This window comes from Apodemus sylvaticus, chromosome X, assembly GCF_947179515.1.
Source record: "Apodemus sylvaticus chromosome X, mApoSyl1.1, whole genome shotgun sequence".
In the NCBI taxonomy this organism is placed as follows: Eukaryota; Metazoa; Chordata; class Mammalia; order Rodentia; family Muridae; genus Apodemus; species Apodemus sylvaticus.
The window spans coordinates 10,629,073-10,657,062 of record NC_067495.1 but is presented as its reverse complement, the minus strand read 5'-3'; the positions used below and the strand labels follow the sequence as shown (position 1 = coordinate 10,657,062).

At 38.9% G+C, this 27,990-nt stretch overlaps 1 protein-coding gene across 5 annotated transcripts in view; it reads right to left on the bottom strand.

The window, feature by feature from the left end:
• Rpgr (retinitis pigmentosa GTPase regulator) overlaps window positions 1–27,990 on the bottom strand; it is a 51,344-nt gene that overhangs the window by 12,390 nt on the left and 10,964 nt on the right. For 4 of the 5 annotated variants that reach the window (XM_052171157.1, XM_052171158.1, XM_052171159.1 and 1 more), the window contains exons 8-14: window positions 27,625–27,780; window positions 25,073–25,197; window positions 22,183–22,359; window positions 20,869–21,031; window positions 12,901–12,998; window positions 9,471–9,536; window positions 7,210–8,070 (exon numbers count right to left, since the gene is read on the bottom strand). In XM_052171157.1, coding sequence (XP_052027117.1) covers window positions 7,210–8,070; window positions 9,471–9,536; window positions 12,901–12,998; window positions 20,869–21,031; window positions 22,183–22,359; window positions 25,073–25,197; window positions 27,625–27,780 — 1,646 coding nt within the window. The remainder of the gene's footprint in view (window positions 1–7,209; window positions 8,071–9,470; window positions 9,537–12,900; window positions 12,999–20,868; window positions 21,032–22,182; window positions 22,360–25,072; window positions 25,198–27,624; window positions 27,781–27,990) is intronic. The other variant, XM_052171160.1, reaches the window with a different exon arrangement.

The following is a 27,990-nucleotide window of genomic DNA, read 5'->3' as shown; positions in this document are numbered from 1 at the left end:
TGATTATGCAATACCAGATGGTCAGCCCTGACATCATAAATATAAGTTAACATTAGATAGACTGGGTTTGGTTATATTTAGAAATACATATGTGTATGTGTATGTATATGTATATATACACATACATATATGCATATAATAACAGTTAATGAAAAAGGAAGCCATGATATTGAAAGGGGGCAACGAGTAGTATATGGGAGGGTCTAGGAGAAGGAAGGGGAAGAGAAAAATGTGACTATTAAAATCTTAAAACCAACCCCCACTCAAGTCTATACAAATTTTTTAAACATTTTAGGCAAAGTTATGGAGTTTCTTTTAAAGCTTTTAATATGCTAGCACAAGTAGACTTTTTGGAGTGTATCTAAAGAATTTTTTTAAATGAAATTATAGGTTCAATTTTTTAAACTCACCATTGGGTGATATGATGCATAATGTAACAAATGAGATCTTGAAGAAAAGTATCTAATTGCTTACATTAAATTCTGTATTTTAATGAAAAAAGAGTTCCTATGGCTTTCCATTCATGCCAGTATTTAATAAGATGTGTTCTCACCACAAGCATCAGTAACATGTCATTGTTGCTGGAAACAGTACAAACTAAATATTTATTTTAATTGATTAACTATTTTTAACTCAGTTGATCTATAGGGCTTTGTTTTAAAAATAATTTGGCCTGCTTTATAATATTGTATTTGAAAAAATATAATATATATACATATATACTTTTAATGTTTAAAGCACAGAAAAATTGATCCAACTTATGCATATATATGCGTATGATATTCTGTTTATATTTAAATACTGACAAACAATTTGAATTAAAAGAAATAATTTACACAGAAAGCAAAAATAAGGTCTACAGGCCAGTGTATGCCTTCAAGCTGCCAGTGTGATCTCTGCATTCTTATCTTATGATACCACTTTATTTAAAAAGTCTTCTTCCTTTCTATACATGATTTTGTATTTCATTCCTATCCCTTTGCTGTAACTACTGTATACATTCCAGTTTGAGAAGCAAGACTACAAATGTGAATGCAATATTCAGGGAACTGTACACTGGGGTTGTAGGCATTTTATTCTCAGTTTTACATTTATTCTATACCATCCTCATTGTTTTTCCTTGGACAATCTATTTTGTTTTTGTAAGGATACATTTTAGGCTAACCATATGCATGGGATCAATTTCTCTGTGCTTTAAATGCTTAAATTAAAGCTCTTTTCCAGCATCTACAAGGGTATTCAGTGGAGGACTGGGGTCTGAGTTCAGGATTGTTGGACTACAAGGGCTCTGGTCTTCCCTAAATCTGTCCAAGCATTTTGGAGATTTTAAGAGCCACGGTTCCCCTACGCACTGATGTTTCAAACATTGAAGATAATTCTATTTCCTAAATTCCCAGCAAGAATATCCTGGTCTCATGTGCCACTGTTCGTATGAATCACTCAGTAAGTTTTATCCAAAGTATGCAAGTCTCTGCATTGTACGTCTCCCTCCCTAATCTGCGAACCATGCAGGCAGTTGTTTGGTACTTTTCAGAGTGCAAATGTAGCTGAGATCCTGGTTCTGTGCAAGGAAGACTCCTTGGAGCTCTGTTGCCTTTTGTGCTGTCAGTGTTGCTAGGCTTCCATCAGGACACCCCAAGAAGCTCCTTTGCTGCCATCAATTCTTCCTTCTTGAAACCCCTTCTTTGCTTGGGTAGTAGCATTTTCTCCTTTCCTAGAATATGCCCCCCATATTTTCTCTAAGTTTTATTCCTCAACTTTATTACTATTCTCTTACTCTAACCCAGAGTAATGTTGAGACCCTTCAACACAGTTCCTCATGATATGGTGGCATCCCAGCCATAAAATTGTTTCATTGCTATTTTATGATCCAATTTTGCTACTGTTGTGAATCATAATGTAAATATTGGATATACAAGATAGCTGATATGTGACCCCCCCACACCAAAGAGGTTATAACCCACACGTTGAGAACCAAAGCACTCACTGATATTTCCCCCGGATCCTGCCTGAACAGTTCCATTCACAGAAGGGATGCTTTCACTAGATCCAGCTAAGTACATGGACAAGCTACTGATCCCCAGTGACCTCTACTGAGCTCCAGACACATATGCTGGTCCCCACACTGACCGTCTCCTAGAGACCACTGGAAGCTAGCAAATACAGAACAGTCTCCTTGGATTGCTCCTATGCCCTGATTTGCAGTCACTGTGAACAGCACTGTTTCTACTCAGTTTTCTAGGTCAAAAGAAAGGTTTCACTTTCCCCTTCCCTCCCAACCACATCTTTGTCCTATATCCCCATGTCTTCATCCCATGTCCAGTTCATTCTTTACCTGGTCTACTATAACTAGGTCCTCACTGCCATTCCTGACTTTATTCTTGCCTGCTTCAAATCATTCTTCATATTGCCACCAGAATAACCTTACAAGACCTCAAGTGCAGTCAATGTATTCTTTTCCCGGTAACATCTTGTATGAGTATATAAAGTCCTTTGCTCGTTAAGTTTTACTTAACAAGATTCATTTTAAAGTTTCCCTACTCACTGGTGGCAAGTTCATTTTCAATCCTTTCATATAGGAACTGAAGTTACTCTGCTAACATACTCTACTGCACTAATTTACTGGGAAATTATTAGGATTGCTACTTAAATTATTAGGATTTCCTGTTGGCTTACAGAGTCCTCTGAAACAAGAGGCCATGTCTTATGTTTTGCCTATCTATCTATTCTAATTAGACTGTTTTTGAAAAGCAAAGTAGAAATTTATTTTGAAGCTTAATTTCCATCTTAATGCAGCTTTGGCTAAAGAAACAGGAGTAGAAAAGCGAACAGCACTGTTAAGTTATACATATAATTAACAAGAAAAAGTGATGAAAAGAAAGAGTATTTTGGGGTTTCCAAGTGTTCTTTGGAGAAATATTTTTAGTCCTCCTGACAGTTAAGACAGAGAAAAGTGAGCCATTGGAGGTGGATTAATACCTGGCTTCCTTTTTAAGGTAATACTTGATTCAATAATATATACCAGCTATTAAGCTATATGTTAGGAACTAATCATCACATAGAACATTGGATTTTCACAATGAAAAGAATGAAGAAAAAGATGCCAATGCCTTCCTTGACTGATGCATTGGATGGAAAGAGCACACACACTGTAAGCTGATCTCTATTCACTATCAATCAAAACACACTTTAGTGTTACTCACCTCGAGGGCTGTTGTTGAACAGCCATAGATGCTCTGCAGAGTCTTTGCAGCTTACCTGAAAGTCCCTTTCTGACAGAGTCCACATTAGGGAACTGTAACTCAAGGGATTCTACAGGGGTAACGCCTCACATTTACCCCAGTAATGATCAGTGAACTAAAGCAAGCACTTGAACAACTAGCAGATTTACCATGCGTGTAATCCCAGCCGGGAGAGGTAGTAACAGCAAGCTCAGAAGTCAAGGCCATCCTTGGCCACATAGTCAGGCAAATACTTTCTAAGCAAGCCCAGGCTATGAAAGACCCTGTCTCAAAAACAAACAAGTAGGAACTAGCTACTGAGCTACGTGACCAGCTGCCAAGTCAGGAGGGGCCAAGGGGTCTTATTCTTCACTCACGTTTCTGATTCTCTAAGGAGGAGATTTATACAAATATAATAATAACCTCTACTTATGGAAGTTTGTGTTCTTTTATACTCAGTCTCAATGTATCACTAACCACCAACAAACTCCTAGCCATAAACTTTAGAATGTATCGGGCCTGCCACAACGTGTGATTTACTAAGTGTTAGCTGAACACTGGGCACAGAAAGTTAGCATGCTTTGTTTAGGGCTACTGCTCACTTCCATGTCACTGCTTGAAGACTAGGTGATTCTTGTGACTTACACTTAATGCTTCTGTTTTAAACTAAGGAATAGGAATATCAGGAATTACGGTGTGACAAAGCTCTAACAATGCTGGTCCTGTGGAATTCCTTAGGCCTCACATCCTAATTACGTTTCTAGAAAAAACAAACACACACCAAAACAGACATTTACAAAGACAAAGAAGCTGGTGTAACTTCATAATAGCTTGAAAGCACAAGTTGTCAGTATGGCCCTGGAGGCAAAATGCCTACATAAAAGCTCTTTTAACTGTACCTTGTGGGAACTATTACTTCTAAAGGACACCACACATTTTGGAGCAGGAAATGTAATGAAACTGGTCAGAAATGCTGCTTAAAAGTGGCTATCTCTCTTAGTTCAAACAGTGAAGCAGATGTACTTTTAGAACCTAACTTCAGTACTCCCGGTCTATTCTCTTCGTGGAAAACCAATACTCCCCCGCCCCCCACCTTTGATACAACTGTAAGTTTAGCTTATCTCCCTGAAATTCTCTTAAGAATTTCCTTTATCAACTTCATGCCTGCCATCCCTTTTTATTTAATCATGTCAAAACTATTCTTAAATGATCACCTTCTACTCTACAAGCGGTAAATGTGGTCAATTTGGCCAAGGACTGCAGTGTCAAATCAGTGTAGTCCATTATTCAGGGACACTACCTGCTGTCTTTGATGCAGGTTCTAATTTACAGACTGCTCTAAGGAAATGCTACTTCATTTGATTCCTCTGTCTCATGCCCCTTCTTACAGAGAATCAAATGTATGGGGTGCAAACACATAACATTTACAACAAAGGTATGGAACAGGCTGAGAAAGAAAATCAGTTTGGACAAAAAAGGTAAGAATACACAACCAAAACAGCTACATTATACAGATCTAATCAAACGTGACTTTTAGAAATTTAGTATCTAATTTAGACAGTGTTTTCCTCCACAAACAATACTGAGTGTATAACTTTAATCTTTATTTTACTTGAAACATTCTGATAAGCAACAGACAGAGAATTACAGAAGTCAGTGAGAATCCACTGAGGCATAACACACAATGAGAACAGGAACTCTGATGGCAGAGTTAGTACAGAGAAATCGCTTGAGTTCAGAAATTTCAAATTACACAAGATAGGAGACATTGAAATTATCACTTTTAAGAGCAGACAAATGAGTGTAGGTGCTTAATTTTATTTCTTGGAATATTTGCACTTCTATGCGTCCCTACATTATGTGTTTAAGTTATTCATTTCATAAGCTATTCTGTCATGTGCCTAGGCAGCAGTCATAAGAGATCACATCATTAAGTCTCTAAAACCTGAACATAGCTATCACGTTATGGATTTCTATCAAAGGATACAAGAAAAGGAACAAATATCACTTCTTAAAATATGAATTTTCTACCTTAGTTTTAAATTATCATCACTTCCTACAAAAATATTTTAGGTTATAGAGACTGAAAAGGGATACTAAAATTTTTATTAAAAATCACAAGTTTTGATAGCCCTTAAACATCTGTACTGTTTTAAACAGACTAGATTATATATATATATATATATATATATATAACTTATAGTAGGCTTCAAGCATGTAAACCTGACATTAATGAGGAATATACAATGTTAACTATAGCAAAATGCCTTTTAATAATATTTTAATTATGGATTAGTAATTTGGGGGCAGAACACAAGCTATGAGTTTAGAAGGATTCAAGATTTAACACTGTCTTCTGTTGCCTTTGCCTTAGCACATGTCATCAGTTGTCTGTTTTTCAACCACATGTAAAAGTACCATAGTAACAGAACAGTTTAATAAAATGTAATGAGTATACCTATTATGCATAAGGCATGCAAATGACTTCCCTGGTCATAATCAGGTTAAATTGGGTCTGTTACTTCAATTCTAAATAAAGTGGTAAAACATCATTCCAGAATTCTTTGGAACCTGGGAGTCCATTCTCTAAAACTTTTTTAGACTCCACTGGCATTTTAGGCGGCTGTTCCTTCAGCCTTCTCCCTGGGTTAGTAATAGACTTTTCTGAGTATGTGCCATGTCTGCCATATTTCATAGACCCATTTATTTTACTCACTTTTGGGGATTGTTTTCTGTCTTCCCGACTTTCATTATCAGCCACTTTTCCAATTGCCTCCTTGTATTTCTCTTCTTCCCTGTCATATGCTTCATCTTCCTCACAACTTTCTCTTTGCTTCCCGTCTTGTCCCTCTTCCTCATCTTCTTCCTCTGTACCTTCTCCCTCCTTTTCTAGCTCCTTTCCAGTCTCATCTAGCTCCTCTCCTTCATCATCTGCCCCTTCTTCTTCCACCTCTGCCTCTTCTCCCTCTTCTTCCCCCTCTTCCTCTCCCTCTCCCTCTTCCTCTCCCTCCCCCTCTTCCTCTTCCTCTCCCTCCCCCTCTTCCTCTCCCTCCCCTTCTTCCTCTCCCTCCCCCTCTTCCTCTCCCTCCCCCTCTTCCTCTCCCTCCCCTTCCTCCTCTCCCTCCCCCTCTTCCTCTCCCTCCCCTTCTTCCTCTCCCTCCCCCTCTTCCTCTCCCTCCCCTTCTCCCTCCCCCTCTTCCTCTCCCTCCCCCTCTTCCTCTCCCTCCCCCTCTTCCTCTCCCTCCCCCTCTTCCTCTCCCTGCCCCTCTTCCTCTCCCTCCCCCTCTTCCTCTCCCTGCCCCTCTTCCTCTCCCTCTCCCTCTTCTTCTCCCTCCCCCTCTTCCTCTCCCTGCCCCTCTTCCTCTCCCTCCCCCTCTTCCTCTCCCTCCCCCTCTTCCTCTCCCTCCTCCTCTTCCTCTCCCTGCCCCTCTTCCTCTCCCTCCCCCTCTTGCTCTCCTTCCTTCTCTTCTTCTTTGCCTTCCTCTATTTCCTCCTCCAGTTCTTCTTGCCCCTCTCCTTCCTTCCACCCTTCTCTCTCATCTTGCCTTCGTTTCCCCTCCCTTCTCCCTCCTTTCTCTTGTCTATCTCCTTCATCCTCCCTACTTTGCTCCTCTGATGAGCCTTCTTCCTCTTCCTCGCCTTCTTCTTCTTCTCCCTCCTCTTCTGGCTCTCCTTCCTCCCCTTCCTCTTCTTGACTCCCTTCCTCCCCTGCTTCTCTTTCTTCCATCTTTTGCTTTTTCTCTTGGATTCCTCCATCCCTCTCCATTGTCTCTCCTCCCTCATCTCTCTCCCATCCTTCGTCCTCTTCTCTCTCTTCTTTATCTAGGATGCGCCTTTCTCTTTTACTCTTACCTTTCTTCCTCTCTTGTTTTCCCTGTACCCTTAGCCACTGCTCTGCTCTTAACCTCCCCTTCTCATAGATCTGATCCCTTTCACCCTCATATCCTTCCTCTCTCTCTGCCCCTGACTCTCCTTCACTGTCACTCACCTCTTTTTCTGTAATGACCTCTGACAGGACTTCTGCTTCTGCCTCCTTTTTGTCCCCTTCCAATTCCATATTTTCCTCTTGTGCCTGTATCACTTGCTCCTCTACTCCATCTCCTTCTGAGTCCTCTGGTCCTTCCTGCTCCTCTGGTATCCCTGACAAGTGGTCATGCTTAATATCGAATTTGGGAAGAAATCTGGTTGCTCTGAATTCATTCTCAGTTGCTTGCTCAGCACACTTCCTGCTGTACCATAAGAAGTGCTCGGTCTCCACTTCATCGTCATCTTTCTCTTCGCTACTAGATTCTACCAGCTTGTGCTGCTCCAACTCCTCAGCACTGTCTTGCTCACTGTGTCTTTCACAGTCCATGTAACTGTCTGCTTCTTCTACCAGTTCTGTTTCACTGTCAAAGATCATATTCTGCTCACTGCTTTTCCCTTCCTCAGCATTATCTTTATTGTCTTCACTTTCAGAATTTATGTCTTTATCTGGTAAGTCATCAAAAAATGAATCTGATTTTGAGTTCTCTTCACTTTCTCTAATCTGTTTCTCATCTGTCATTTCCGTCACCTCAGTTTTCTTCGCAGAGAGTATTTCTTCATCACTTTCCTTTCCTATTTGCTTGCTTTGTAAGCCCTTTACATCAGCAAGGACCTGTGGCTCTGCCTGGTCTAAGGCATTACCCACTTCCTCATCTGAAAACGTTCCCAGAATCTCAGGTGGTCGTATCATGAAGATCCCTTTTGCTAAATATTGTTTGTACACTGTCACTTCTTTTATTTTTGACATCTCTTCATATTCATAACTATCCTCATTTTCAGTGCATGGTGTATTTTCCATCACTTTATCAACCGTGTCTTGATTCTGTAAATTTTTTGAAGTAACCATCATACTATTATTAGTTGACAAAGGCATCATACTTATATAAATCACTGCTAAGATTTTATATTTGTATCTACAAGCTCACATGGGGTGAAGGCTCGTTAATTCAAACTTTACAAACTAGGAAACATGCTACATCTACTGGTTCATTAGTATTTGCCAAATAAATTCTTAAAAACAGGAATTTGGAATTCATGAGCTAATATTCAGAAACAGTATAACAAATACAATCTTTTTTACTCACTAAACTAGGCCTGATAGCATCTAATATAAAAGCAGAATTTGAAATATGGACAATATATCAGTCTTTGTAAAGGGATTTCCATTTCTACTGTTGCTAGAAACTTTTTAATTTTTAAGTTATTCTTATAATCCTAAGGGAGTCAGTCTTATTTCTAAATGTGTGTTCCTTTCCTCTTCCAGCATTTACTAGAAAGGAAAACCCTGCTTGAGGCGGAGTAGGCCACCAAGGCAGTGAGTGCTCTCTGAGCTTTTCCAACCATGTCAAGAGAACAGCTTGCTCATGTTGAAAGGCATGCTGTTCCTCACGGTGCCTCTCACTTTTGGAGGGCTGGCTATGCATTTTTATAGTTAAGCATGATCTTCCTGCATTTTGTGGGATCTGTCTTTAAGAATTTTTAAACGAACAAGTTAGCAAAGGTAGTAGAAAACAGAAATTATATGATTTCCAATGTCGAAGTCAACTGCTTTTTTTAGTAACTACCAAACACCTCATATATTTTGTTTCACTGGACTCTAAAGTCATTAAAAGCAAAAAGTCAGGAAAAGCAAAAAGATTCCAGAACATTTCTTCATTTATGTCATTCCATGTCTGGTTGTGGAAACCAGAGACTGATTTTGCTACTAACATTGTTATTAAAATCTCTTTCTTACCCTTACTTTCATTTTAATCCTGTTTTATGCTAATCCTTCCTTATTACAAAATTATTATCAACTAGTTAACACTAAAAAAAAAACCCATAAAATTTTAGAGCTAGCAACATGTGATTATCCAGATAAGTCAGCATAGTGACTCAGGCAAAGTTATTCACAACCAAATTCAGAGGTCCATTCTGATAAATACTAACCTCCCCCCCCAAAGCAAGAGCTAAAATGATTATTTATTGCTCAGTTGAAAGAATCATCATCATGGGGTAGGTAAATAACTGGAAGAACAAATTCTATGAGGAAATAGCTACCAATAAAAGAAACCAAATAGGAGTCATCCAAGTTACAATCTTTTCTTTTAAATTTCAATATAAGTGAATGATTACCTTTTTTGTCTTCTTTCCAAAAAGTTTGCAAGGAAATAAAACAATTCTTACCCACAACAATACTAATATAATAATAATAAAAATAACAATAACAACTATGTGTTGTACCTGTTGTTTTTGAATTGGTGAAAAATCTAATGGTTTCTCATTGGAACTTGTGGTCATCATATGTGTCTGAAATAAATAAAAATATTATCTTCTAGATAAATGGAAAACTACAAATGAATAATGAATGTAAAGAAACCCAGGCATTAATACAATTTATCCACACTGCCATACTATTGATATTAGGAGAGAAAAGCTACTTAGAACCTCACAAATAAACTTAATATGCAAGATATAGCTTAAAGCAAGCCAGTGCCTTTCAGCTTTTCCACACTAGAAGCAAAAAAGGAGCCTTTCCTAGTTCTTTAGTAGGATAAAGAAAAGCAAGTGGCAGAATGTGATACTGCAGTGACAGACTCTTAGAGATGGATGGAGTTTAGGAATAGAAGAGTGAGGAAAGAGGTGTCCCAAAGACCACTCACATGGTAGTTGGCTGCCACCCCCCCTGCACCCTGGGAAGGTAACAGGGAAAGAAAATGCCCCGGCAAATTCCACTGGACCCGACTTTGGAACTTAAGGATTTGGAAAGGCCTGGCATGAGCTAACAGATTTCTGGTTTTACTCTTTATAGGCCTAAATGTAAAAAGATAAAATCATTTCCTAATCAAACACAATACTATGTCTCACGGCATTCCCATGCATGCACAGTGTGTGCTTCAGGCACGCATCCCTCTACCACCTTCTCAGGCCATTGGCCCTGCCCCCAAAGGGTCCTCTTGCTACTTTCATGTCATCTTTCTCTTTTCAGTCAGGAGTCAATGCAAGACAGAAAACAAGGAGCTATGTGTTTTTCTGAGCCTATGAGCTTATATTTGGCTTCCTTTCAGCTGTGGCACTAATTACTATTCATCACTCAGGTTCAGAACTATAAAAACTCACACTCATGAGCTGGGGGAGACACACAGTCTAGATAGACAAGAGACTTAAAATCAGGACAGAAAGCTCTTTCTGGAGATTATTGTCAGGTGCTGTAACTGGAGAGTCATCTTGTGATGGTTTTACCAAGATCAACGGCTCTGGGTATTAAAGCCTCCTATATTTTCCTATCTTTGCACCATGTTGTGTAGCAATTTCCTTCCAATCAAAGTGTTACATGTTGAAGAGAAGGTCAATAAGAATTAGCAAGGAAACAAATCACAAGTCTCAAACACTCAGTGAAACTTGTGAGATTTCCCCCAGTCCCTCCTTCCAGGTTCCATAAGCAGAAAGGTCTACTGGTGACAGGAAGATCTCTGGCCTGCTGAGCTACCTTCAAGTTATCACGGGAGTTCCAGAGAGGCAATGTGTTGGGCAGCATCACACACACACACACACACACACACACACACACACACACACACACACAGAGATGGGATTTTCAGAAATAGCATTTTCAAAGATGACCTAGCAGTCATCTATGCACTTGTACTTAACCCCTCACCCACATTACTGTAAGTAACCCACAATAAACTCATTGGGCCACCAAGTGGGACATTGGTAGTACTGGTACTTTGATCTGTTGTTAGTTCCCTTTATGTAATGAACACATGTTTGTTCATGCCTGCATAACAGTTGTCAGGCAATATTGCACTAGCTCAGTTGGTATTAGCCTAGAGTCAGGTTGACCAGGAAGAAGACATACTGACATAATGCTCCCTGAGAATTCTGTGCAGTGGAGAATGAGAATACAATATTGGGTAGAAAGGAAAGAGCTTTCCTTGAAATAAGAAATCATTAGAACCCAACTGTCAGAAGCTAGAGGAGAGCTGTGTAAGATTCTGCTGGATAGCATTGTGTGACTATAAGGAGAGTGGGTTTACCAGACTGCCACTGTACACACATTAGGTCAAAGACTGATCACTGCCAAATATCCTACAAGCACTTTATACTAGGAAGTTCAATTGCAATTGAAATCAACACTAACAACAAACTGAGACCTCAAGTTATATCATACGGAAAGGGAAAGGTGTGCTTACTAAGGAGGATCTTACATACTAGTGTAAGACACAGCCACTCCAACAAATTTGTAGATGTCAACATAAAAACATACTTGAACATAAGTTCAAGGCCAACCTGAACTACAGAGTGAATTCTCAGACAAAATGGCTACAGAATGAGACCCCCACCTCATAATCAACCAACAAAAAACAAGCTATGAGAGAGGCACTCAGTTATATTTAAAGGCAAATCAATTAGAATAAGATAAAATTTATCAGCAAGACCTAAAGACTAGGGAGAATGGAATGATAATATATTTCATTGCATTAATAGAAAAAATAATTGCTAACCAAAATTACCACACCTAGTATGTTGGCTAGTTTCACATCAACTTGACATAGCTAAAGTCATCTGAGAGAAGGGAACCCCAATTAAGAAAATTCCCCCATAAGATCAGACTATAAGCAAGCCTGTAGGGCATTTTCTCAATTAATAATTGATGTGGGCGGGCCCAGCCCATTGTGGCTACTGATCCTGGGTTCTACAAAAAAAAGCAGGCTGAACAGGTCAGGGAAGCAAGCTAGGAAGAAGCACTCCTCCTCCATGGCCCACAATGGGCAAACACAACCATGAGAGCACTGAAAGAATACTCCTCCTCCATGGCCCACAATGGGCAAACACAACCATGAGAGCACTGAAAGAATACATCTGTCTTGGTATAAGGCTAGGCATACATATGAGAAATATTATCAGTATAGTTAACCACCAATTCAATAACAAGAAGAAATTAACTGACTTCTTTCCTTTTTTGGAAATAAATCAGCAACATATTAGCAATTATTTTTTTCTCAGCAAAAAGGAGATTTATTTGCCTGAGAGAGACAAAGAACAAGGAATAAGAGACAAAGACAGGAGGATGAGGGAGAAGAGGAAAAGAACAAGGGAGAGGGAGGAGGGGTATTTGTTGTGGGAGACAAAACACTGACTCTGAATACAGGCAACACATGTGGCACACAGGAAAAGGGCAATTTTTAAATGTACTAGGAGAAAGCTGTGTTAGGATGATTGATTGGGCAGGTTAATTAAGGTAGCCAAAGGGGACTTTTGACTGTGAAGGAAGAAACAGCTAAATAAGGAATAGACCTTGGCTTTAGGAATGTAATCTGACCATTGTTAGGAATGTAAGGCAGAGGGAATGGGAGAGAAGGGCAGGGCCATGTTTGCCATGCTCAGACTGGCTAGAGTCCCTTCAGAGACTGTTAAGTGAAGGAGACAGGGGCAGGCAGAAAGGAACTAAAGCAGGGTGAGGCAGTGAAAGGGAGGCTACACATGATCAAAGGTTGATTTATGTAGGGATGGAAATGTCACAGTGAAACTAACTAATATTAATATGTACTATTAAATAGTAACAAAGTCAGCTTTTTACACATAAAATAAGATAAAGAGTATACACACACCACTTCACAAAGAATTATAATTCATATAACTCATATCTAAATAGCCAGGAAATAATTACCATATTTAAGATATCAGTAGTTTCTCCAAAGTTTTCTGAATCCACTGCTGAAGAATTTTCTGTCTCTGATTCTTTGTTCATTTTATCTTCAAAATAATCTGAATGAGTCAAAGGGAAAAGTCAAACTCAGATCTTAAAGAAATGAGAAAAGCAAATGAACAAAACTTCATTCTATAATATCTCCTTCCTTCTATAATGTATCAAGGGGTGTAACCACAGCCAAGGCCCTTTAGTCTTGTGGTTGGAGATGAATAGTACTCAACCACAGTAGTAGTACATTCTCAAATTTCATATTTAAAGTTTAATTACTTTTTGCCAACTATGTAGCAACAATTTCATTCACAAGGACAAGCAAACACTATTCTTTCTGAATAAATACTTCTCAGCTTAGTACTTAAGTACTGCCATCTAGCCTTAAGACAATCCCAGTGACCCACATGTCTATGGTATTCTTTCATCAGTGTAGTTCTCCATGCATAAGGTATAGGGTTGAATTCCATGTATATGATCAATCAAGTAAAGTGAACAATAACCATGACATCACTATAATTTCTTGGTCACTGATGTGTGTTGATTTTTCTCTTTGTGAATCCTCGCTCTAGGAGAAGCCATATTGTGTGCATTTCTAAGAAGTCTATGCAGTAAATTTGTGAAATGCCCTGCTAAATGGTCACATGAGTGAGCCAGAAGTCCAGTCAAGCTTCCAAACACTACCATCCCGTGTAACAATGCAAGTCATAACAGCACAAGTCCAGATAAAGCCTGAGTATGGAGCACCCAGCCAAGCTCCTCCTGAATTCCTGACTCAGAAGTTGTGCCAAATAATTAATGTTACTTTGACCTGTTAAATTTTGAAAACATTTATGTAGCAATGAAAAACTAGTATAAACACTTAGAATTTCTCAAAACATTAGTGATATCACAAAATATCATAAAGCAGAAAATTCTAAAATGATTAGCTCTATTTGAACTTAAACCTTTGTTCATTTGTCACTATGCACTTTTGATCACCTGACCATCTATGGGGTGCTCCCTGATGAAATTTTCATTAAAAATGTCAGTACACTATAATAGCCAGAAGCTGGAAAAAACCCAGATGTCTCTCAACAAAGGAATGGATACAGAAAATTTACACAATGTAGTACTACTCAGCTATTAAAAACAATGAATTCAAGAAATTTTTAGGCAAGTGTATGGAACTAGAAAATATCATCCCGAGTGAGGTAACCCAATCACAAAAGAACTCAAATGGTATGAACTCACTGACAAGTGGATATTAGCCCAGAAGCTTTGGATACCCAACATACAATACACAGACCAAATGAAGCTCAAAGAAGAAGGAAGACCAAAGTATGGATATTTTGGTTCTTCTTAGAAAAGGGAACAAAATACCCATGGGAGGAGATACAGAGACAAAGTGTGGAGCAGAGACTGAAGGAAAGACCATCCAGAGACTGCCTCACCTGGGAATCCATCCCATATACAGTTACCAAACTCAGACACTATTGGAGATGACAACAGGAGCCTGAGAGGCTTGCTAACAGGAGCCTGATATAGCTGTCTCCTGAGAGGCTCTGCCAGTACCTGATAAATACAGAGGTGGGTGCTCTCAGCCAACAACTGGATTGAGCACAGGGAGGAGATAGAGAAAGGACCCAAGGAGCTGAAGGAGCTTGCAGCCCCATAGGATGAACAACAACATGAACCACCCAGTCCCCCCAGAGCTCCCAGGGACTAAACCACATAGGCATTAAACTCTGCTACAGAAAGACTAATGTGGAAACTATCAAAGAAGGATAGATTGTCACACAGAGAATATAGGTTTGGAAAAGATAGCAGCTTATATAGACTGGCAGGGCCTTGCCTCCTGATTGATTGAGGAAATGTAAAGATGCCAAAACTCCTTTGTCCTCTCCCCTATCTCCCCCACACCACATACACTTCTCTTTTTCCTACTGAAGTATAGTACACCTTCCCTCACCACAGGCTGCTCTGTGTGCCAGCCTCTCAAGTATTTCTCTAGTGTTACGATGCACTCCTGTACCACTGGCTCACCGCCATTGGCTTCCACATGGTTTCCCATTGGCCTTACAGTTCCCTCCAGCAGCTAGCCCATAACCAAATAGGCAAAAGAATGAACTACATCCCTCTTCACTTCCTCATTCTCCAGTCAAGCCTCAGCTATTAACATTCTGGCTCCTTCCCAGGTCTTTCCCAAGAACTTCTCCTGTTGAGGTTGCTGGTATTCTCCATGACGCCAAATGCATTGGGAACTCTGTAAGCTTTTTGGTTTGAGCTCTGGTATTTTGCATTCAAAGTACCACTGTCTCAGATACTAATTTCCTGAGATCATTGTTACTGACTAACATTATTCCTTCCAAATTTACCTTCTAAATGGCACATGTTCTTCCTACGTACATTCTGACTTCCCTACAATCCACACTGACCCAGGTCAGGTTCAACTAGACTGGAACATATCAGGTAAAAACCCATTAGACCAAAGAAAAATATTCTATGCAAATAGGACTCTTCAAATCTATAAAATGAATATTCTTCTTACCATGTCTTTCTCCAACAACAAATGCACCTGAATTTTCCCACCACATCTTCAATTCATAGGGTGGTTGCTGTTTCTTTTCTTATACACTGCCTCTAAATCTTTGTCTCTATTTCTTATCCAAGAATATGTATATTCTGTCGCTTTGTGTGGCTGACACTTTTAAGTACTTTTCATTTTTATTAAATTTACTCATAATGGTTTAATTTAAACTTTAAGTTTAATTCTTATTTACTCAAGCTACAAAAGTATAAAATTATATATCACTTCATATCAAAATCTCTTAAAGTATGAAATAACTTTCCTAAACAATACACTTTTCTTTTCTCTGCGCACACTGCTCGGCATAATATGCTACTACTTTAAACATTTTTAAATGCTTCTAAAATTTTATTTTTGAGAAATTCAAATATGTATGCAATGAAATATGACCATCTTTATACCACACACCCCTCCTCTAATTCTTCCCATGCACCTTCACACCTTCACATCTTTTATGTCTAGAGTTAAAAAGCACCATGTGATGTTCATTCTTATTCCACAGGGAACGCTGCTGTGAGAAGTGCATGTCAGACACAGCCCATCACTGACATGTGCTTATACTGACTAACCCATGCCCTGCTCTTGGTGGGTTCCTGTCCTGTTACTAATTCTGTCATTTGCCTAGCTTCCTCAAAGATACAAAAAGTCATCTTTTTGCATGCTCTATCCCCAATTTTTAGGTTTCATTTTAAACATTATTGGTTGGTGTGTGTGTGTTTTTCTGTGTGTGTATGGGTGCGTGTATGTGTGCCTATATGACATAGCATAGGGGCGGACTATGCTATGAAGACTAGTTTGTTCAGTCAGTTCTCTCCTTCTACCTTTATGTGAAAACCAGGAATGAACCTCAGGTCACCATGTCTTCACAAGAAATGCTTTTTAACCCATGAGCCATCACACCTTTGGTTTTACATTTTAATCCCCAGACCACTGTTTCTCTGATCTCTTGGTCATGAGGTTATAGTCAAATGTACATTTGTAGCAACAGATGAATTTTCCTAAAATATACTTAATGTCTACAAATAAAATTATGTAGGCGAGGCACATGCTAGTAAAGGGTTAAGGATTTATATGATCTGGGAGCTGAGCCAGGGCCACACCATTCCATACACAAATACCACAGGGAGAGAGCTAACCTCCCAGGAGTGCACACAAGCCTATGAGCACAGGTAAGACCACTCTGCTTAGAGGGACCTACCCCAAACCCTCAGGACACAGGAACCAAGGACTACCCTGGGACAGGAGCCCTTCGGTTTCCCTCTGCCACCCAGAGCTGATCATGTGCCACAGCCCTACATATATAAATGTATATGTACATACAGCTGGTTTACCAGGAGTGCTGACACATGGGGCAAGCACAGGTAAGTCCACCACTTCAGTTCAAATTTCTGGCCCAAGAGCCCCCTCCCCTGCAGAGCCACCAGAACACAGGGACCAAAAAAACAGCTGGAGACATGATCCTTCTGGTTTCTATCTGCATCTCAGAGGTGACCCTGTGCCACAGCTCTCCAGACTCAAATTCCTACTGGAGAAAACTGGTCACACAGGAGTACTGACACACAGGCTCGCAAGAGGGATAAGCCACAGTCTGAGACAGCAAGACCAGCTAACACCAGAGATAACCAGATGGTGAAAGGCAAGGGAAAGAACATAAGCAACAGAAACCAAGGCTACTTGGCATCATCAGAACCTAGTTCTCTCACCACAGCAAGCCCTGGATACCACAACACACCAGAAAAGCAAGACTGATTTAAAGTCATATCTCATGATGATGCTAGAGGACTTTAAGAAGAAATACAGAAGAACACAGATAAACAGGTAGAAGTCTTACAAGAAGAAATACAAAAATCCCTTAAAGAATTACAGGAAAACAAATTACAGAAAACGGGTGAAAGAATTGAACAAAACCATCCAGGATGTAAAAATGGAAATAGAGACAGTAAAGAAATCAAAAAAGGAGACAACCCTGGAGTTAGAAAACCTAAGAAAGAGATCAGGAGTCATAGATGTAAGGATCACCAACAGAAACAACATACTTCACAATAGTCACAAACAATAAAAAATATCTTGGTGTGACTCTAACCAAACAAGTGAAAGATCTGTAAGACAGGAACATCTAGTCTCTGAGGAAAGAAATCAAAGACCTCAGAAGATAGAAAGATCTCCCATGCTTGTGAACTAGCAGGATGAATATAGTAAAACATGGCCATCTTGCTGCAGATTCAATCTGCAGATTCAAAATTCCAAATCAATTCTTCATAAAGTTAGAAAGAGCAATTCTCAAATTCATTTAGAATAACAAAGAACCCAGGATAGCAAAAACTATTCTCAACAAGAAAAGAACTTCTGGGGGAATTACCATCCTTGACCTCAAGCTGTACTACAGAACAACTGTGTTAAAAATTGCATGGTATTGGTACAGTGACAGGCAGGTAGATCAATGGACTAGAATTGAAAAGCCAGAAATGAACCCACACACCTATGGTCACTTGATCTTTGACAAAGGAGCTAAAACCATCCAGTGGAAAAGAGACAGCATTTTCAATACATGGTGCTGGCTCAACCATGTACTGAACTGGTGGTTAACATATAGAAGAATGCAAATTGATCCATTCTTATCTCCCTGTACAAAGTTCACGTCTAAGTGGATCAAGGACCTCCACATAAAACCAGATACACTGAATTTAATATAACAGAAATTGGGGAAAAGCCTTGAACACATGGGCATGGGGGAAATTTTCCTGAATAGAACACCAATGGCTTATGCTCTAAGATCAAGAATTGACAAATGGCACCTCATACAATTGCAAAGCTTCTGTAAGGCAAAGGACACTGTCAATAGGACAAAATGGTAACCAACAGTTAGGAAAAGATTTACCAATCTCACATCTGATAGAGGGCTAATATCCAATATATATAAAGAACTCAAGAAGTTAGACTCCAGAGAACCAAATAACCCTATTTAAAAAATGGGGAACAGAGCTAAACAGAGAATTCTCAACTGAGGAAACTTGAATGGCTAAGAAGCACCTAAAGAAATGTTCAACATCTGTAGTCAAAAGGGAAATGCAAATCAAAATAACCCTGAGATTCTACCTCACACCAGTCAGAATGGCTAAACTAGGAGACAGCAGGTCCTGGTGAGGATGTGGAGAAAGAGGAACACTCCTTCCTCCACTGCTGGTGGGATTGAAAGCTGGTACAACCACTCTCAAATCAGTCTGGTGGTTCCTCAGAAAATTAGACATAGTACTACCTGAGGACCCAGCTATACCACTCCTGGGCATATACCCAGAAGATGCTCCAATATGTAATAAGGACACTGCTCCACTATGTTCATAGCTGCCTTATTTATAATAGCCAGAAGCTGGAAAGAACCCAGATGTCCTTCAACAGAGGAATGGATACAGAAAATGTTGTACATTTACACAATGGAGTACTACCCAGCTATTAGAAACAATGACTTCTTGAAATTCGTAGGTAAATGGATAGAACTTGAAAATATCATCCTGAATAAGGTAACTCAGTCACAAAAGAACACACACGGTATGTACTCACTGATAAGTGGATATTAAACCAAAAGTTGGGAATACCAAAGATTCAATTCAATGACCATATGAAGTCTAAGAAGAAGGAAGACCAAAATGTGGATACTTCAGTGCTTCTTAGAAGGGTGAATAAAATACACACAGGAGGAAATATGGAGACAAAGTGTAGAGCAGAGACTGAAGGAAAGGCCGTCCAGAGACTGCCCCACATGGGGGATCCATCCCATACACAGCCACCAAACCCCGATGTTATTGTGGATGCCGGGAAGTGCTTGCTGATGGAAGCCTGATATGGCTGTCTCCTGAGAGGCTCTGCCAGAGCCTGACAAATACAGAGGTGGATGCTCACAGCCAACCATTGGACTGAGTGTGGGGTCCCTGATGGAAGAGTTGGAGAAGGGACTGACGGAGCTGAGAACATTTGCATCCCCATGGGGGGGAGCAACAGTGTCAACAGGCCAGACCCCCCAGGACTCCCGGGGACTGGACCACCAACCAAAGAGTATACATGGAGGGACCCATGGCAGTGGCCACATATGTGGCAGAGGAAGGCCTTATTGGACATCAGTGGGAGGGGAGGTCTTTGGGTCTAATGGTATTTGATGCCTCAGTGTAGGGGAATACCAGGGCAGGAGGCCTGGAGTGGGTGGGTGAGCACCCTCATAGAGGCAGGGAGAGGAGGGGATAGAATAAGGGGTTTCTGAAGGGGAGACCTGGAAAGGGGAAAACATTTGAAATGTAAATAAATAAAAATATCCAATAAAAATAATATTAATAATAACATAATCAAATTCATATAAAAGGATTTATATGATCTGAAGAGAAAGTAGAGTATAAGAGATATATACTAGTAAAAATGCTGACATTGTAATTTCAATAATAAAACCTATAGGTTATAAGGAATTAGGTAGAGGCACTAATGATCTTAAGTGTATATAGAAAGGGTTTATAGAGGTGCTGAATGTGTTACCAAGTATTTTACATGCTGGATCTATCTAAACCCACACAACCTCTCTCTTAATTATGCACTTATTCACATTTTTTTAATTATTGTTATTAGGTATGCACATTATATGGTATACAATGTATCACACAAGACGACTTTATGCAGTCAATCAGTTCTCTTCTTTTGACCTCTGTGGGTTCCAGAAAGTAGGTTGCCAGTCATATATAGGAAGGACCTTTATCTTCTGTGTTTCTTTCCCAGGCATTTACTTTAGTATTATTAAACCCATTTCAAAAATAAAGAAACTGAAGCTTTGAGAAATTAAGCTGGTCCCACAGTTCAGAAGTACCCGACCATGCATGCAACTTAGATTAATTGACCTGCATACGCCCAGCTAAGCACATAACCACTGTGATGCATTCTAGCTTCACTACAGAACTTTCATCTGTATCCTGTCCACTACATTCATCAGCTCGATGATTGGAGGAAAGCTACTCTATCTCTTTAAGCCTTGCTTCACTTACCAATAAAATAAAGACCAGCATTCTTGTGTACTTCATGAAATGATTCTATGTATATTATCTACTGCTCCACAGTTCTGCTGTGCTGAGGGGTGTATGGTATATCTAGATTTGGGCTCCAATTCGAGATGTCAGATTCTACCTAGGGACAGGATAGTATAGCAAACTGGGGGAAACATCCACAGGCTTCATTAATTTCCACTGCTAGGACACAATCCTAGGGCATAACCTACATTAAGCAAGTACTGTATTACACCACTGACCTATGTCCCTCTCCCAGGAGAAAACATCTCAAGAAAAGCATGAAAATGGCAGGGTACAGGGCCCAAGTCCTTCGAAAGCAGCCAACATTACCTGAGTCCAGTGGCTCCGAGTCAGAGGGGCTTTTCTCTGGGTAGTTATTCACAGACAAACAGAAGGGGATTGAACTGGGGGAAAAATAAGCTGAAGTAGAGGCAGAAGTCCCCTCTAATGGAGGCAGTGTTCCCACCATTGAAGTAGAGCATAGGGGTCTCTCCTTTAAAACAATTTAAACAGAGTGTCAAATGCCATTACATGTAACATCTGCACACACTTTCTTCCAATTACTGAAAATATTTAAGAGAAAAGCTTCAAAGTCTGTCACTGTTCCTTCTCTTCTTTGTCTTTGTATCTGAGGTGATGTGTTAGGAAGTGTGTTTGTCTTTCATCTGTCTACTGCTAGAAACATTTTTTCATAAGAAACAAAATTTGCCATACACTCAGGACAGTTTTCAGTATTTTTGTATATCCTTTTCCATAATAAAATATAGTAGACTTGGCCTTTTTTTCTTCAAAAGAAACACATTTTAGAACTTAAAATAATTTTCAAAGCTTTTAAATATTAATATTTTCTTTTAAAAGATGTGCAACTTATATAGCAATTATAAAGAACAGCAAGAGGGTCTCTAAATGTAACTGGTAGGAAGCCTTCCCTGTCTCCAAGTAAACGGCTTATTTCTTTGTTTTCCATGGTTCATCTTCTACAGTCTATTAACTTTTACTTCTTAGGAAGCTTAACACAAAAGGCAGCAGTGTTACACTAAGTAATTAAGTCATCCACATCTGCTGTACAATATTACACTGTATCTTTTGTGCTAATACTGTACTGTACATTCTGAAAGATGTGTCACATGGATAGGAATGTTCTTACCACAGTATTAGAAAAAAAACATGTAACAATCAATCTACATACAGCTTAAAAACAATCACAGGATCACTCACTTTGAGGAAAGGAAAAATCTATAAAAATGTGCCATGTGTTTGATAATGATCTATAAACAAAGATTATCCATGGTAATAATTTTTATTCTTTAATATGTTAACTTTGAACTTACTCTAGAAGTTTAAAGAACTTTATCTCTGACCATTTTATTACCACTTTCATCTTGAAAGACCCTCCTTTGACTTAAAAAGTAAACAGGTTTCTTCCTGCTTCTTTTGCAGTGATGGATAAGACTATCATACAGAATGGAACAGCATTGTATCCAGAAATGCTATCGGACAGAATGGAGCCCCCCTCCCCACAGTTACCTGGCAACAGCCAGGTAGATCAGAATAGAGCCCCACTGTACCCACTAATGCTATCATACAGAATGGAGCCCCACTGTACCCTCTAATGCTATCATACAGAATAGAGCCCCAATGTACCCGCTCTCTTCGACGCAGACGTGCTGATAAAGATCTATTCAGTGAACTTCCTGGGTCATTGATGGACAAAGAACCTGTACTTATATAAGGCTCATATACTTCTTCAAATTCAGATTCATCTATTGTACCAAGTCGTGGAGTGGCAAAAACTAGCATGTGACATCCACCACAGGCAATCTGCAAACATAAGCCCACAGAAAAATTCATCAATGTCAACATGAAACACAAATGGGCTAACACTTAACAAATTAGTGCCAAGACATTTTTTTAGAAGCAAACTTCAGAGACTGGTTAACAGCTTTTCTCTCTCTCTCTCTCTCTCTCTCTCTCTATATATATATATATATATATATATATATATATAGTATACACACACAAGTAGACATATATGTATGCATTTATACATACATACATGTATAGGTATATGTATCCACAGGAATTAAATATATATTCCTTAAACACTGACTGAAAATTATAATCAGTTTAATCCAGCATTTACTTCTTGACACAGGTATCTCATAACTTTGAAAATGTTGTGTTTTGATCTTGGAAGAACATTAAAAAGTCACAAATATCCAAAGAATAATTAGCAGGGAAATTACTTAGGAATAACTGTCTGACCATAATAATAAATATACAGCTGTTATACATATCTGTAAAAAGTCTGCATAAGATTAGGCCTTCACCATTTGGTCAAGGAAGAGGGAGAGGTGTCCATGGAGTCCCACCCTGCTCTAAGGAATGGTTAGCAGCTAATGGTTACTGAGGCAAAGGGAGACATTTCCTTTAGTGCTGTAGCCAGTGTTGGGCATGTTCTAGCAAATAGTCTCTCATCATGCTGATGTAAGCAATCCTAAAGTCAGTGAACCAAAAATAGGCATGGGAGTAAGAGACCTACTAGTTGAGAAGGAAGAGAATATGACAAAGTAATGAGATGAATGCAATCATAACACACACACACATACACACACACACAAATTGTCAAAAAGAAATAAAAAAGAAAAGAAATTATGTCTCCAAGCCTTTTCTTTTATGAGAACACTTTCTAAATTAAAGGCTTACAAGTCTTTAGAGAAAACTATAAGCATACTGGACAAAATAATGAAAAATATAACCACCGATGAGTTAAATGTTTTAACATTTTTTTAAAAAAAATTAGCAAAAACACTATACTAACAACTGCAAGGAGAGAATTAGTCTTCTTTGGAAATGAGCCCTCTGATTGCTTATCCTATGCCAAGGAGCCCACCCTATACTATGTACATGCAGGCAACACTGAATAACTCAGCAGGTTATACTTATTTATGAATTTGTATATATATATACAGCTAAAAAAGGAGAGGATAAGAATTTGGAAGAAAGGGGATGTGGGAGAAGTCAGACAGGAGAAATTATATAATTTCATTTTTATTGATGTTTTAATTATAGGAATTAGGAAATCTATCTCAATAATAATCCTAAATGTAAATGGTCTTAACTTGTTAATAGAAGTCATTGAAGGGAGAGCCTATACTATTTTTCAGACTCAGATTCAAGCCACTTTCCAGGGCTCTTCCTAGTGATAGAAGAACTGCATACTTTTAAAGCATCCTCTCCATAAAAATCACCAAATAAGCAGTTGGTATTCTTTTCATCACTAATTTGCATTCCTAATATTTAACCAATATCTTATACACAGTAGATTTTCATTAAATGGTTATTATTTTATTTTTTCTTTCTGGCCTTGGGATAAAGTACCCTGAAAATACCAACTTAGGGGAGAAAGGGTTTATTTTCACTCTCAGTTGCAGGTTCAGGCCCACCATAGGAAGCAGTTCCCACTGATAGGAGCTTCACGGAGGTAAGCACATCACATCCAGAACCAGAAGCAGAGAGCATATATGCCAGGTAGGGCCCAGCCTGTGAACTGGGCTGCTGCCAACATTCAGGATGGGGCTTCAGATGACAATGAAGCTAATTAAGAAAATTCCTCAGCGGCATGTCTGTAGGCCAACTTAATGTAGACAATCTCCAAGTGAGGCTCCCTCCCAGGTGATTCTAGATTGTGTCAAGCTGGCAATTAAAACTCTCCCAGTTATGAAATGAATAAGAGAAGTACCACAGTATGCGGCACAATGTCTTTGGAGAGGCAATATGAGGACCACCAAGCAACCAGAGCTTACATGTCTACTGTTCATTTTTTTAAAATTTATGTGTAGAGATGTTTTGATGCATATATGCCAGTGTCCTGTGTCAGATCCCCTGGAACTGGAGTGCAGAAAGTTGTGGGTTGCAATATGGGTGCTAGGAACTGAACCTGGGTCCTCTGGAAGAACAGCCAGTGCTCTTAACCACTCAAGCATCTCTTCAGCGATATCTATAGTTCTTAACTAGCAAAAATACTAGAAACAAAACAGGATGATTGATGGTGATTTGCCTGTGGCACTGAAAAGATTCTTATCTCAGTGTTCAAACAACTTACAACATTCTTCATTTAGTATCAAGTCTCTTCTTGGGCAGGGTTTAAGAGTGTCCAAGCAGTGACACTGCATTTGCCCTGTAGTTAACATTGTGAGCAAGACATTCTACTGGTGCCTGCGACATGAGGCACAAAGCTTACAGACGTGGTACAGTCCTAGTTTTCAAGAAAAGTTAAAAGGAAGCAGAAAACTCAATAGTTGTAGAAAAATGTTGTTAAAGGAGAAAAAGTAGAAAAGGAGAAAAAGTAGAAAAGGAGATTTTTTCCAGAGGAGTACAACGTCTAACACTTGGCTTTTACAGAACGACTTATGGTTATTATTAGCTGTACCTATGAAACACTCACACAAAGATAAAAATATGTATTTCTATGAAATAATAAGTCTCAAATCTAGAAATATAAAATATACAAAAGGGACTATGAAACCCTTACCAATTGAACGGTAAATCTCAAAAAATTAGAGCACAAGGTAGGGAAGAACTGATTGGTAAAATTCTCCATTCCAAGTCCTAATTTTCCATGCCGGCCGTCTCCAAAAGTATACATAAGGCCTATATCTAAAATGGAAACAAAATTGATGTTATACAAGGTCCATTTTCTAGTTACAGACAAACACATTAAGTTCTACTGCAATTATAATCTTTTCATAGAATTGCAAATTAAACTCACTCTGGTATACTGAGCCAAGCAGTGTATAGTGTTTATGGCTCTACATACAACAGTAGGCAATCGAACTGAGAATGGACCACTACTTCTTGGTGGTCAGAGTATCCTTGTGTGCCCTATGCTTTGCTAATCTATTTTGCACCATTACTTGTCAGTAGAAAAACTCCTTTCTGCAGCAGTGAAAATCAGAAATGTCTCCAGACATCATTATGGCTCCCAGGGGTGCAAATCTGTCACTGGTAGAGAACTATGTCACTTAGAATACAGCAGTCTCTTTCATTATTTTAGCTATTGGGCTGTGGAATGCTGCCCAAGCAATGTCAGAGGTGAACCAACCATTGTGATTAAGCCCTACATCAATGCACATAATAATGATAAGCACTTAAATCCTGGCACTTCTCTGTAACTAATCCTGTCACATATTGGCACAGCAGTTAAATTTAACTTTTGCACTTCTTTGCTAGCCCCTCCTTCATACCCTACATTTAAAGGATGTGGGGCAAATGCCACAGAAGCAGAAGACAATCAGGGCACAGAGGGGAATTTTCCTCTAGTTAAGGGATTAGAGAAAGCCATCGGAGGGAATCTTAATAGAATTTCACTATAAGAAAGCAAGCAAGCAAGCAAGCAAGCATCCTCCAGGCAGAGTAAGCACTACATGGGAAGGTTTGTATAATAGAGACCACAGATTAGACAAGAAGCTGAAAGATAATTAGCAAGCCAAATGAATAGAACTGTTGGAGATTCAGGGTCTAAAGCAGTAAAACAGGACCACATTAGGGACAGAGAATTTGTTTAGATTACACATTCTTTTATTATATTTGGAGAGTGGTAAGCTTTTTTTTTAAAGTATATAGCTTCATGCTGGGAAACAATCATCTCACTACACATATCTCATTGTATGAGAGAGAACAAAATCTGTATCACATATTCCCTGGGGAGGATGCAAGAGCAAAACAGCAAGCAAACTTGATATGCAGTTATTTGTGCCAGATGCTTTTCATCTGGTAAGAAAAGGACTATGCAAACTTAACAAAACAACCTATAGTAAGAGACACATGAGTCATACAAAGTATAGTCATCATCAGTGATAATTTAGTCAATGAAAAATGGCACTAGGCCAAAGCAGCTATCATTAGGGCACCATAGTAAGGAGCACCTATCAACAGCTCCTAAGGGAAGGACAGGGAAGGGATGATACGGTTTTATACTCTATGTAGTGTTGGTACATGCTATGCAAAGGAGAGCATCAATACTTGATAACGGGCAGGTCATTTTTCTTGAGGAGTTCTGTGAGAAAGAACTCTTTACGGCAATAAAACTACCATAAGAACTATTTATGGTAGTAGCTTGTTTTCCAATTTCTACTTTTTGTAAACACTGTTACATGAGCTCTGCAATTTTGGAGATGTTTTGGATAGAAGGAGGGAAAATGGAAATACGAGAGTCTGGATTATTCAAATAATTAAAAAAAACTATTTCTGAGTTTTTCATGTTTTACTTTGTTTTTAGATAAAACAGTTGAATAATAGGTCCTTTTGTTATAAAGCACTAAGTTATTTCAAGGGAGATTTTTATTTATTGAGTCCCACATTATCAATAGCATCTAGCTTATGTCACTGAGACGTACAGGCCAAAGGAACATCTCCTTGGTAACAGAGAAAACAACAAAGAGGGAGATGTATTCCCTCAGCAGTTTTTGCAGTGCTCTTCTCCCTACTACTTTGCCTGGAAAAGAAAGGAGTCAGTGCACACACGCCCCCTGGTGGTCACTGCAATGCCCTTCTCTGTCTGCTACTTTCCAAAGGGATGGAAGGAGTCAGTTCTGAATCGCCCCCTGGTGGTCAAAGCATCCTAAACTATCACTGAGCAGGTAGAAAAAAAAAAAAAGCTTTTCTTGTATGATTTTTCTCTCTGGCTTGAGAGAATTTTGGAAAAGTTAAGAGCCTCTAAACAAATACAATTTCAAAAGGATTTTATGGTCTTACTCTTGACCAAAGTTCTACTTTAAGGTTATAAACGTGGCTAATTTTTGTTTTGGGTGCTGGTGATTGAGCTTAAGGCCTCATAAAGCTAAGAACATGTGTTAGCACTCAGCCATACTACAGCACCCATATTTATTTTAAATTGAATTATACCTTAATTTACTTTTAAACTTATTTATAAGCTTATATTTAGAATATCAATCACATAACTCCATTTTCTCAGGCATAAATTCCATATGTAAGAAGTTAGGTACACTCATTCTACATTATCATTCATATTATGATAAACTATATCCAATTCTAGAAAGAAAAATCAGAAAAATGATCTCATACCTGTCATCAAAGCTGTATGGTTTTCTCCACAGGAAATATGACTTATTTTCTGATCCTTAATACGGTCGATAATTTTGGGTTCTGATGTTTCAAAAAGAAAAGTTCCAAGGCCCAGTTGTCCAAACTGTCCCAGCCCAAAGGCATATACAACTTTCTCTGAGAGGAAGTGAAAACATACATAAAAAGAGTTGCATGGAAGTACATCATATCTGAAATAACTGGCAATGGAACTTTTAGAATGGACATTAATTGCCTGTAAAAGAACTGTTCATAAAACATATGAAGTACAAGTTTTCAATGATGAAAGAGGAGAAAAACAAGTGTTATAAAATTATGATACAGGTCTGATTTTGTCTTTTATGAATT